At 46.5% G+C, this 13,105-nt stretch overlaps 1 protein-coding gene across 2 annotated transcripts in view; it reads left to right on the top strand.

Annotated features, from left to right (window-relative positions):
* TMEM106B (transmembrane protein 106B) overlaps window positions 1–9,279 on the top strand; it is a 20,012-nt gene extending 10,733 nt beyond the window's left edge. For both annotated transcript variants that reach the window (XM_027872562.1, XM_027872563.1), the window contains exons 4-8: window positions 2,381–2,540; window positions 5,639–5,779; window positions 6,035–6,084; window positions 6,654–6,707; window positions 9,016–9,279. In XM_027872562.1, coding sequence (XP_027728363.1) covers window positions 2,381–2,540; window positions 5,639–5,779; window positions 6,035–6,084; window positions 6,654–6,707; window positions 9,016–9,154 — 544 coding nt within the window. In that variant the 3' untranslated portion in view covers window positions 9,155–9,279. The remainder of the gene's footprint in view (window positions 1–2,380; window positions 2,541–5,638; window positions 5,780–6,034; window positions 6,085–6,653; window positions 6,708–9,015) is intronic.
* The last annotated feature ends 3,826 nt before the right edge of the window (window positions 9,280–13,105 follow it).

Below are 13,105 nucleotides of genomic sequence, written 5' to 3'. Positions count from 1 at the left end.
CACACACACACACACACACACACACACACACACACACACACACACACCCCTTCCTACACTCAAAAGCTTCAAAATAACTTAGCCATGAAAGCTGTGTTATTTTCTTTAGGAGATTATTGATTGGAAGGAAGAAAAGGCTCTTCCAGGAACAGGTTTTGCAGTCTACAAATTCATGAACTGATTATTACATCTCTGCCCTTTGGGGAAAACTTGGCTTTTCCTCTTTTTTTTCCCAAGTACAACCTTTAGCCTCCTTCATGGAGGCCGAGAGCCACATTGTCAGCTTGGGTTCTTTTCCGTGCCAGAAATCCCCTGAAAGCCGAGCTGATTTCTGTTCGTCTTCATTCCCCTCCACTCCTCTCTCTCTCTCTCAAGTCCCTCGGACTGCGTCCTTGGCTCCTGAGGAGTGATAGGATTGTCCAGGGCCATGCATCCCTCTTCCAGCTCTGCCCTTGTGGCAAACATGATTAGAGATTACCTGTCAGGTCACAGAGGGAGCCAGCCCCAAGACAGAGACACTCTCAGAGCGAGCTCTCTCCGCCCTGGTCATCGGCCCCCATCTCTGCACTCACCACAGTTGTGTTTCGTGAGCTGGGCAATCTGCACATGCTGTGAACTTTCACTAGACAGGGTAGAAGTACAAAGTATGGCCTTTCCCTTCCCCTTCCACCTTCCCAGTAAAGAACAGTTTTTATTCTCGTTAGCTCGAGTAGATGTTTTGGAGCAGTGTCTCTTAAAATGTAGGTAACCAAGCCCAGAGGCATTGTTGGGGACAGTGGGCATAGTTTCCACAGTCAGGGTGGTGGCTTGACCCCAAGACGTATGTGATGGGAAGAGCATCTGCCTGCTGCCGTCTCTGTGATGGCCAAAGGTGAGGCTTCCTGACCTTCAGGATGTGGCTGCCGTTAAGAGGTTCTGATTTTCATCTCAGGTCTCATGACATTGCCTTTCCCCCCAAAACCTGCCCACTTCCAGGCTTCCGTGGCTATCTCGAGGGCACCACCCTTCTCATCTTCCAAGTTTCCAGCCTTGGTGCCGTCATCTTCTCCCCCACTCACTGCCCTCAGTTCTGAATCTCAACACACCTGTCAGTGTCTCCCTTGGGCTCTCCTGCCACGGCTGCCACCGTCGTTCAGACCCAATCACCTCTGACCTGTGCTACTGCAGTGGCCTCCCAGCCTCCATCCAGGCCATCTTCTGCCCAGCTACCACAGTGATTTCTGAAATGCCCGTCTGGCTCACTCCAGGGGCATGCTACCTGAGGACTCTCAGATCAAATATTACTTCAGCTTTTTCGCGTTCTTTGTCAGTTTCTATTTTTATTTGACTTCTGCAGCTTTACATAATTATTAATACAAAGTACTTATGTGTCTGATTTACGAATACAGAAAAGTTCATGGTAGTAGTGGGCTCCCAAGTGTCTTACTAGGGGAACGTGATCAAAACGGTTTGGAGATCGCCGACTTAGAGCAATGATATTTCATAGAATGTGTCCATCCAGTCCAATTTAAAGATGAGCAAACTGATGAACTGATGAATCTTCACCGATCAAGGTAGCCTGCATTGGATGCTACAGCAGAGTAGTGAGCCGCATTTAATGGGAAGGGGTTTTGAGGGGTTGGGGGTCCAGACTTGTCCTTCAGTGCAGAAGCTCCCTCCACTGATGCAGATGGATGCATCCTGTGTAATTTATGCTCTTACATAGGTGCAGGTCACTTGTCTTCCCTGAGGGCCACATACAATGTGTCACATTAAAAATTTTAATTTGTTTAAGCTGCTAGGAAAGGCTTATCTAATTTCAATGGAAATTATTATTTGTGAAATTTTAACATGCAGATCAGTATTGGTTCACTAGGTATACATTAAATTTCCCTTAAATACTTTAGTATAATGTACTTTAGCATTCTTTTTTTTTTTATTAACTTAAAATACTGTACATTTTCACACTAATCAAGACGCCAGTCGAAAACTGAAATCTCTAAGAGTTGAACATTTTACTTTACCCGATGCTACACTCAGGATCATCTTTATTGTGGATATTTAGAGTGAGGGGAAAATGGCCCTAAGTAAGAATATTTTACGGTGAGTGTATGAGACGTGAGGAACCGAGCACCAAGGTGGGTGAAGAGCTCGTCTCTGTCATGCCCTGGCTGTGATCCCAAGTGCCTCCGAGCGGCTCTTCAACCCCCGCCCATCTGCATTGGAGAGGGTATGTCTAATTGAAATCTTGTTGTTCCGATGCAATCACAGATCAGGTTAAAAAAGGTTAGAACACAAGGAAAATAAGTATCAGTCCGTGTATACTTAGGCTGAGCTTTCCTCACAGTTGATGGCGTGCTCCCATTTTAAATTGTGCTTCCTCTCTCTTTGCGACTTCCAGAAAGCTCTATGTGATGGCGTCTGTGTTTGTGTGTCTGCTCCTTTCTGGGCTGGCTGTTTTCTTCCTGTTTCCTCGCTCCATTGACGTGAAATACATTGGCGTGAAGTCAGCGTATGTCAGTTATGACGACGCAAAGAGGGTGATCTACCTCAATATCACGGTAAGTGCAGATATGAATGCAGAATATCTTTGTTCCTTTTTTTTTTCCACTGTTTGCTTCCGTGGGTGTGTATTTTTCCCAGGATCCTCATCAGTTTAGGATCGGGGCAGCTGGCAGCCTGGGGATAGGACTCTGGGCTGTGGTCAGGAAGACTTGCATTCCCATCTAGCCTTGGCATTCACTAGCTAGGTGACCCTGTGCAAGCCACTTCCCACGTGACCGCCCTCAATTCCTGAACCGTGAAATAGGCAAGAAGTGCATAGGCCGAGGAGCTGAGACTGTATCTAGGAGGGTTGGTGATAACAAGAGAATCACCTGGCGTCACCGCCTGGGAGAGGACACCGAGCACAGCGAGGCAGAGATGCCACTCACTGTGACTGACAGTTGTGTGTCTTGGTAGAGCGTACACAGTGGCTCCCTTGGGTCTTTCTCTGAAGGCAAGTGTGTACGTTTACTTATGAGTAAAGAATTTAAAGAAACAATTATTGGGGGAAATTTTTCACTCCAAGAACAACTCCTTAGAGAGAAATTTCTCCAGGGAAGATAGGGCAGAGCTGTTTGCAGAGCTGCGTACCACTAGGACAGACACCGGGAGTGGGGATGGCATCTCTGCTGGGTCCTGTGGGCTCTCGGGTTCTGCAGTCAGGGACATGCGCTAGGCAGAGCTTCCAGTCATTTAGAAAGAGCCCGATGTGGCGAGCAAAAGGCGTGCCCCTCCTGCCGTGGACTTGTCGTGATCAGGTATCACTGCCACGCCTGCTTACGTGTGGCAGCAAGGGATGAGTCCTTCTGGGCACTGAAATGTGCGGGGAGTGTGCTGACTTTCATCTCCATGTTTTATTTACAGTACTGGTCATGGGAACTTAATCAGGGCTTACAGAATTTAAATGCTTTTAATTAGAGATATAGCCCTGTCTCCATCACTTGAAAGTCCCTTACTCATATCTCTTTTGTGCCTAGAATTCATAGATAAGTCGCGTGATTTCTTCTAAACGGTTTTTCTTCCAAGCCTCTGTTCTCTGCAGGCGGTAGGAGCCCTAAAGTGCAGCCTGACTATATGTGCTCCTCGTCCCAGGCCTTCTCCCTGGTGGAGCCCACATCCAGCGTGTCCTCACGCTGTCCACCCAGGGGTGTCCGGCCCTATTTTTGTCTCTGCTGCCTGTGTCCTCGCCTCGGGCACGGGGCCCTTTGCCCAGAGGTGTTTTACTCTGTGCTCCCTGGCCGGTTGTTGTCTGCAGCTTTGGTCTGACTGACGCTGCTGACTGACTGGCCAAGGGATCGACTAGACAGACCCGTAGTTCGGGGGCAGTAGAGGCCATGCCCTGCCCCTGGAGGCGATAAAGGAGAGCTTCCTGGAGGAATCCTCCCGCCACCCTGGAGAGGCCCTGGCAAGACTCCAAGAAGCAGCCTGGGGCTTTGAGGAAATAGATTATGTGGAAAGTGTGGTTGTTGATGTCACTCATGGTGGTTTGCCTTCTGAATTCCTCCTCTTCTTCTTTTCATCACCCTGTAGTTCTGTTGAGAAGGAAAGGGGAAGGGAGGGCGAATGAGCATTTATTAAGCACCCACTGTGTGCACAGCGTTGGGCTAAGCATTTTACAAACATCATCTCAATTGATTCTCACAACAAGCCTGCAAGATGCATGTTGTAATCGTTATACCCATTTTATGCTCAGAGAAACTGAGGCAAACTCCTCTCTCACCCCCCACATCCAAGCTGTTGCTGAGGCTGTCGACAGCACCTTTGCAGCATCTCCTGCACCACTGCAGTAGCTGCTGGGGGGTCTGCCTGCCTCAGTCTCTCCCCACTCCAGTCCATCCTCCGTTCGGCCACGTCCTTCCCCTGCTCAGTAAACTCCAGCGGCTCCCTGTGGCCTCCAGGATCAAATACAAAATGCTCTATTTGGCATTCGAGGCCCTTGTCCTTCCAATCTTTCTCACCCCTTCCTCCTGACATGTACTTTTGGATCTAGGGCCTCTGGCCTCCTGACCATTCCTTCTCTCAGCTCTGAGCATTCTCTCTGGCCGTGTGAAAGACTGTCCCTTCTCACCTGACTGCTGGCCTCCCTGACTTTCTTCAAGTCCCAGCTCACATTCTACCTTTTCCAGGAAGACTTTCTTAGCCTCTCTTCATTTTAGTACCTTCTCTCTCAGTTATTTCCTACTTATCTTGTATATAGTTTGTATTTATCTATCTGTTTGCTTGTGGTTCCCCAATTAGATTGTGAACTTCTTAAGGGCAGGGACTGTCTTCTGCTTCTTTCTGTATCCTCAGTGCTTGGGACAATTCCTGGCACACAGTAGGTGTTAATAAATGTTTATGGAATGACTGATTCTTTATATCTGTAGATACACACATACATTTATATATGCTTGCTGTCTGCCCTGTTAAAAATAACATTCTTTGTACTCAAATCTGTAGTACTTCACATAAACACATGGTGAGCACTTAATAATGATTGATTGATTGATTGTTGCAGGCAGCACGTGAAGGGCTTTCTTGTCCTGTGTCATCGAGGGCACAGGGAGCCAAGGTAGTTTCTTAAGGAGTGGAATGACATGGTCAGACATGTGTGTTAATATTAGCCCTTTAGCAGTTATTTGGAAAATGGTTTTGAGGAAGATTGTTGGAGGCCATCCAGGACCACTGACCCTTTTGTAGATGAGGGATCAGAAGCCTAAAGAGGCTGGCATTTGCCCAAGGTCACATAGATATTAAATTGAAGAGCCCGGCCTTTAACCTGGGTCATGTGACTCCAAGATTTAACTCTGTGTTTACTGCTCCACACTGCCTTCCCCCTATCTTAATGTTCACCTTGTGTGTGAATTCCTTTTTGTGGATGGAGCCAGACCAAATTGTTGGACATCGTTTGTAAATGTATCTTGTTGCTTCTCACAAAATGGCGCCATTGTCAGTATCTTAGTTTGTTTGGGATACCCACTTTCTGTTTTCCCTGTAATGCTTGGCAGCCGCCATGGGTGATCTTTCCCAGCCTCCACCAGAGTAGAGTACTTCACAAAGGCGCTTGATCCATGAATGAATTTTGGAATCCAAACGGTTTGAGACAACTTAAAAATTTCCTGCTTTCTCTTTGCAGAACACATTGAATATAGCAAACAACAACTATTATTCTGTGGAAGTCGCAAATATCACAGCACAAGTCCAGTTTTCAAAAACTGTGATTGGAAAGGCACGATTAAATAATATCACCAGCATTGGACCGCTGGATATGAAACAGGTAAAGAGTGGGAGTGATGCTTTTTTAAATTTCTGAGTGACTCCTCACTCACTTTTTTTTAATGCATCAGAGTGTGTCAGATTGTCTTTAAAAGGCTTGGTTTTAAATTTCTCCAACAGCTTCTTTTAATCAGGAAAGGGTATCATGGAATTGAACATACAGAGATGGGGTGTTTTGGCTGTAGGAATTTGAAGAATTATTCTTTCAAAACTTACCATCACTTTAATCCATTTTTATATCATTTTTATCTTTCAGATTGATTACACAGTTCCTACCACTATAGCAGATGAAATGAGTTATATGTTGTAAGTTTCGATTCTTTTTTTAAATCAGTAGTATGAACATCTTTTAAAAACTGAGCTTTGATCTCATTCCTACGTGACAGTATTTTTGCCTACAAAATTTTATTTTAAAATTCTCCTCTGTTGCATTCTAAGCTTGAATTTACTTTTTGTAAACTACCCACCTTGATTTTTCTGTAGCAGAAGGTATTAGGAAAGCCCTGAATTCGTTAGCCGCAGAGAGAGGGCCGCCCCGGGAGTCCAAAGTCCCAGGGCTCGGCTCCCGCCTCTCCTCGTGTGGACTCTCAGTGCCTCGGAAAGCTGTCTAAGCTCATCTTCATCAGTGCAGGGAGTGTGCATAAAAGTCCCCATGGTGATGGGATCACAGCTCTAGAGGAACTGTTTGATGTGTGTTTGTACACATGGTTCCTTTAAAGAACCGAGCCATTGATGTATTCAGATGATGAAGACCCCTGAGTTAGGGTGGCTTGGTTAGTCAGTCTCCTGGGTATGTCACCATCCGGTTTGAGGGCCTCACAGGGAGAGGAGGGGGACCATCATTGATGCCTCTTCCTATGGCTTCTCTTTCACAGTGATTTCTGCAAGCTGATCTCCATCAAGGTCCACAACATCGTGGTCATGATGCAGTAAGTAGGTGTGGTTGCTCCCTGTCCAGGCTGGGTGACGTCACCTAGAGGGGACTAGATGACCTCAAAGTCCTTAACATTCCCTCAACACCCTGTGATCTTTGTGTTCCTTTCAGTGACAGAAATTATAGCTCCCCTAGGTCTTTCTTAGGGCTTTAGGACTCTCTGGCTGGAGCGCCAATCCCTGTGCAGCCATTCTGGTTGCAACGTCGCCAAGCTTGCCAGTCTGTGGTTAGGAGGTAGCTAGATTGTCCTTCATACTCACGCTTGTGAGAGGACCAGCCTGATTTGACTTACATAACTGGTATAGGCTCTGCCAGGGCACAATGCCTTATGCTTCAGTGGTCACCCAATTCGTTAGTGCCCCCTGAGCCACGTTTCCTAAAGCACAAGAAGTGACCCAGATTTCTTAAAGTGGGGTCACAGGCCTCACTGATGTGACTTCCCTTGCAAGGTTATTCCAAGGAAATTCCTGAAAATCATAAAATTGTGCTGTTAGTTTATCTTCCTCCAGAAATGAAGAGATACATTCTGTGGAAACTGAAAAACATCTGCTGAACAAATACTGGGCTAAAGAAGAAATCAGAAAAAATGATAGTAGAACATAAAAAGATAGATGATGATGATAACGACACATCAGGTTATGTGGGGTGTGCCCAAAACAGTTCTTCGAGCCGGACTTCTGTCCCTGAGTGGCCTGCCTTTACAGTAGAAAAGGACAAAAAGAATGGCTAGCTAAAGATGCAGAAAAGAGGGGGCAGCTAGGTGGTGCAGCGGACAGAGCACCGGCCCTGACGTCAGGAGGACCTGAGTTCAAATCCAGCCTCAGACACATAACACTCACTAGCTGTGTGACCCTAGGCGAGTCACTTAACCCTAATTGCCTAAAAAGAAGAAGAAGATGATGCAGAAAAGAAACAAATTACTAGCCCCTCAAATTTAGGTAGCTGGATTTACTGCCTCCATTTCTCTTTCACTAAGAGCACAAACAAGCAAAATATAAAATGAAAGAAGAAGACTTGAATTGATAGAAACAAGTTCTTCTTTTTAACAACCTTACAGTTTCTTTGTTGGGAGTCTGGTAGGAGAGTGTAGACAAGAAGTAGAGTTCTCTGTCCACATATTCTTAAAGCAGCGCTAAGGAGCTAGTAAGAGCACATTGTGAGTGTCAGTTGGGAGGCATTGCTCAGTGTTGGGTGGGGCCCTCTGGGGACTGTGGAGGGCACATTGACCAGCGTGATTGGCAAGGTCACATGGCAGAGAGAGAACAGAATCGTGCTGCACTCCTTCCATTTAAAGAATGTAGCAACAGGATCATTTGGTCTTGTTTTGTTTAATTGAAATGTGAAATATTTTGTCTACATTGTAGTTAAGCAAGCTTTTTGTGCATGGAACTTGGAACCTTATTTCCATTTATAACTTTGTTTCCATGGGGTACTGTTCTGAACAGCTGGTTTTAAAATAAGTAGCCAGTTCTGACCAGCACAGTTTGAGAAGGACGTTGATAAGGAGGTCCTGGCGATGGTTACCAAGATGGCAGCAGGCCTTGAGGATGTGCGAAGACAGGATTCTTGAGCCTGAAGAAGAAGAGACTTGGGATAGAGATGGGGGGTATCCTCAGGGATTGGGGACGTGCATGTGGAAGAGAAATAGATTTATTTTGGCTGGCTCCAGAGGGCAGAACTAGGGGCTGTGGATAGAATTGGTGGAGAGGTGAGGTCAGGCTCAGGAAAAACTTCCCAATCATTAAAGTTGTCCAGAAGTGTAATGGTTCCCCTCCTTGGAAGCCGTCGAGCAGAAACGGCTGCCCTTTGTAGGAGGGCCATGCTGGATGCCACTGAGGTCCCTCCCACCTCCAAATTCTGTGATTCTGTGGGTAGGACATTGAGAATGAGACATCCCCACTTGCAAGTTGGGGAATGCTTTAGTAAGACTTAGCATCCCTTGGGGATTTGGGGTTTTGACCTTTATTTCATATTTCTGGTTTTTTCCCCCATGCTTCATGTCTTTGAAGTTGGAATGAACCTTGAATTAAAAAAATAAGTAAGTTATAATCATTAAATATATTAAACAGGTTTTTGAAGAATTGCCAGAAGTTCAAATAAATCTGCTTTGTTAAAATTGTGCTGGCTCAGCAAGTGCCCCTCTTGATGAGAAGCTTTTGTGGAAATCGGACCTTGCTGGCCACTGGCCCTAAGGCTGAATTGTTAGCGCTTGGAGCAGGGTGGTTTCCATCGTGAGCATTCAGGTGACTGCCAAGCATAGGTACGTGTCCTTTTCTTTCTCATTCTTGTTTTTATTTTTAAAGAGTGACCGTGACAACTGCCTGCTTTGGGCACTCTGAGCAAACCTCCCAAGAGCTGTACCAGTATGTCGACTGTGGAAGAAACACCACCTACCACCTGGGCCAGTCGGAGTATCTGAACGTGCTGCAGCCGTCCCAGTAGACGTTCCGCAGCCCCTCAGCGGTCGCTGGCGAAGACCACCGAGTCACCTACCGCAGGCAGACCTCGAGTTCACTCTGTTGTCCTAGGGGTACAGTTAAAAATGTGTAGGCGTGCACTTGCTGAAACTTCTCTCTTGTGGTGTTGTATTTCCTAATAACCGACATTTAACGTAGTGAGCTAGGACTTGCCAGGCGCTCTCCATATATATTATTTGTGTCCTTTGGTCCTCACGACAACTCTGTGTGGTGATTACTGCAGGAACTTTTCGTCCCCATTTCACAGAGGAGGAAACTGAGTCTCAGAGACGTTCAGTGACCTTGCACAGGCACAGCTAAGAAGGATGGGAATGGTATTTAACCCAGAACTCTCCCCACTTCTAGGATCTCACTCTTTCTCTCTCTGAGACCCTGCCTGTTTCTACCAGAAACTCCTACGTGAAAGGCGACGGTTGAGCTTATAGCTTGGGAGCAATGTCACAGGGACCTGTGTTTCTGAACATTTTAAAATGCAAGTATCTCATCACAAATCAGTGTAAAGACACGATCCTGACATTTAAAACATTCTCATCAGGGAACTGGGGGTTTGAGGTCTGTTGTCACATGGAGGCATCAGCGAGGTCCCCAGTGGGGATCAGAAAGGGACGGTACAGATCAGCTGGTCTAGCCCCCTAACCTCGGGGTCACCAGCCTGAGGTCACCTAGGGAGCAGGTGGCTGCTAAGGCAGGGTTTCAGCCCGGGTCCTCCATCTCCCATGCCAGCTCACTTTCCACTCCTGAACTGGAGCTGTGAGGTGTTCTTTTTTTTTTTTTTTTTTTTTTTAGCTTTTTGTATATTATGTTAAGCCAATTGATATTTTGACAAATTTGTAAGCCAAGATAATTTTTGCCCAATTCTCAGTCTAAAGTTCTGTGTGGCCCCTAGGACAAATAATCAGGTTCATCAGTGTCTATTCCCATTTTTGGTTGAGATTTTGCAGGATTTGTGTGATTTTAAGGCATCAACATAATCAATAATCCACCGTACCAAGCTGTAAATGATCGAGCTGGGCATGACATTTATATGATTTTCTTAGAGCTCCAGTCCCGCTTTATCAGTAAAGAACTAAGTCAGCTAATTATGAAGTTGGTTGTCGTGGGGCACCTGTGAAATGTGGGTGACGTGCAAAAAAGAGAGGACGCAAGCTCAGCTCTTTGACGTGTGTCAGTCTGGCCTCATGGGAAGGCCTTAGAAAAATCCTGGCTTCTGCATCCACGTTTACCTCAAGGGCATTTGGAGTCTGTTGTATAACAGAAAAGAATGTCACTGTGGTCCGCATGCATGAGGGAGTTCTGCATGTTATTAAACCGTTGGAATCAGTCTTTTGTTTTAAAAGTAATTAAGCGTCAGACTACGTCTTAGCTCATTTGACTGAGGAGTCCCTTTTTGCTTTTCTGTTTCTAATCTGAACCGACCCAAGCCCTCTTCTCTTGCTCCCGCACTCTCATCCATTCACATTCAGAGATGCTCTGACTGGTTGTGTTTTCTTTTGATTTCTGCAAGTCAGGCTTCTCCCTCAGTGAGACCCCTGATTGTCGATGCTGAGCATCTTCCTGGGCGAGGTGCCGAGGGGATGCCCCAGACGGGACTCGGGGTCCCCCTGAAGAGTGCCCGGCCTCCTTACGGAGCGTCACAGTCCCTGACAATTCCGCACGGCACTTTACCTCCCTCTGTCTCTGTCTGGTCCTCATGACTGCCCTTGTAATGGCGCCTCCTGGTGGCCTGAAGGATGAGGAATCTGACCTTCGGTGGGGCTCAGAGGCAGCAAGGTGGAGGGGGGGCTTTGAACCCAGAGCTCCCTCAAGTCTTATCTTTGAGACTCCCGTTGAAAGGCTTAAAGCATCGAATACATCTCGCCCTATTACTGTTCTCTTCCTCTGGTTTTGGTGGCTGGGCATGAAAAGGCTTGGCTGGGTTTTCTGCCTGTTAGGTCTTTAACATAACACTTCCTTTTTACTGTGGCGTGAAACCCCTTCACGGGTGGCCAAGTCCAGTCTCCTCCGTTTTTGCTCCCTGGGCCTCGGGTATGTTGAGCACTGTTCTTGAAATCTCTTCCCTGGTTGGTCCCTTCAGCCCAGTCTGTTGTATCTCCCTGAGTCCTCGTTAGCCTGGAAGCTGTCTTTTTACTCCGCTCACCCACAATTCTGAAGCGACCTTGGAACCCTGACCCTTCTCCTGAATTCGCCCCAAAGTCACCGTTCGTAGCAGGAGCCGCTTAGATCCGCCAGGTTCAAAACCTTGGCGTTCTCTTCAGGCCAGGTGCTCCCTTCTCCACCCCTCGCCAAGGCGTGCCGAGCCCTCCGCTCTGCTTAGCTCTCCCTCTTCTGTGCATTGGCCACCGCCCTGTTCTACCCTGTCCCCTCCTCCTCCTCCTCTTCTCCGAGGCACTTCATCACATCATAGCCATCACCTCCCGTGGGAGACCGTCGCGGATTCATGCTTGCCTCCCTGTGACTAGCTCTCCCGTGGGCCCCGAAGCACAGGTTTCCTTTGTAAACTCACTGCCCTGCCCTCCTGATTGCGTCGTTTTGCACAAGTTCTCAGTTGTAGCTTCTGTGTACATGCATGTGTGTGCGTGTGTCGCATGTGCGCGTGCATGTGTGTATTCCTAGCCACCTCATTGCTCTCGACGAGCTTACGGTGGCTCTCCTTGAACCTGGCTAGCTCCCACTGTCACGCACACACGTCACTTAACTTGGTCTGTGGTTTGCACACAGGCATCGGTCCAGTGTTGACTGACCAAACCGGGGTCTATGCATGGGCATAGAGGCGTAATTAAGAAAATCGCAAAGCTTCAGCATTGAGGTTGGTTGGTTTGTTTCTACTTTTCAATCATAGACGTGCATTTCACTTGATATCAGTGGTTCTGAAGTTGGGAGGAAAAGAAAACATCTCAGAAATCGTGAAAGATACTGAATGTGATCCCTCTCAAAGAGGGTCACTGAGCTTCCGAGAGGCTTGTCAGTGGTGTAGGATGGCCGTGTAAAGCCTGAGCAAATCCTGTTCCCTTCTCTTCCGCTCACGTGATGACGATGTTCAGGTGGAGTTTGTTTCTTGGTCATGAGTAAACATGTACTTTCGGTTCTTACATTGTGAGGTCCCTCCCCTCTCGGCTGTCTCTTCACCATATCCACACGATCTCCTAATGAATTACAAGTCACTGGGAGCGGCCTGGGGGCCCCTGCTCTGGTAAAGCTCCTGTACCCTTGCGGGGTCTGGCAGGAGCTTTGGAGCTCTGGGTCTTCCTTGGGATTTGTTCTTTTATCGCTAAAAGATACTCTGGATTCCTTCTGGATGTGAGATGGTGGGAGCATTTCAACATTCATAGTGTTTCACTATAAAGGAAAGTCAGGAGATATCTATAATCTGACTCAGAAATTAGTGATTTCTTGAGATTAGTAGTGACTGATAGAAGTTTATACTTACTTATTTAATGTTTAACATTTTCTGATCATTCCCCACTCCTGAGTAAGGTTTCCAGCATCTCTAAGTAAGCATTAGATGATATTGAAAACTGACCTGGAAGTGGAGGATTAAGTGATGTAGAAGTAAGTCCAGTGTCCACTAATTATTTTATTAGTAACATTATGGTAGAAAATGTCAAAATAAACACCCTTTACTGACACCAGAGATTCCCACACTTATTTGGCCTACCACTCCCATTTCCAAAAAAAAAAAAAATTACTCAGCACCCCCTTGGAAATCTACTTTTTTTAACCCTTTAAGGTTTTGTAAAAATTTGCATCATTTAAAAAAAAAATGAGATATATTTTTAAATGATGCATCTTAAATTTAATAATTTACTGTCAATTTTGGGTTTTTTTTCCTGCATTGAAATTTTGATTCCGTATTGTCCGGGGTCTCTACACCCGGACCATCGCTTGGATACTTACCCTTCCCGGTCTTTGGACGTCT

This window comes from Vombatus ursinus, unplaced genomic scaffold, assembly GCF_900497805.2.
Source record: "Vombatus ursinus unplaced genomic scaffold, bare-nosed wombat genome assembly UNPS02014799.1, whole genome shotgun sequence".
Lineage (NCBI taxonomy): Eukaryota > Metazoa > Chordata > Mammalia > Diprotodontia > Vombatidae > Vombatus > Vombatus ursinus.
This window is presented reverse-complemented; position numbering and strand designations above follow the sequence as displayed.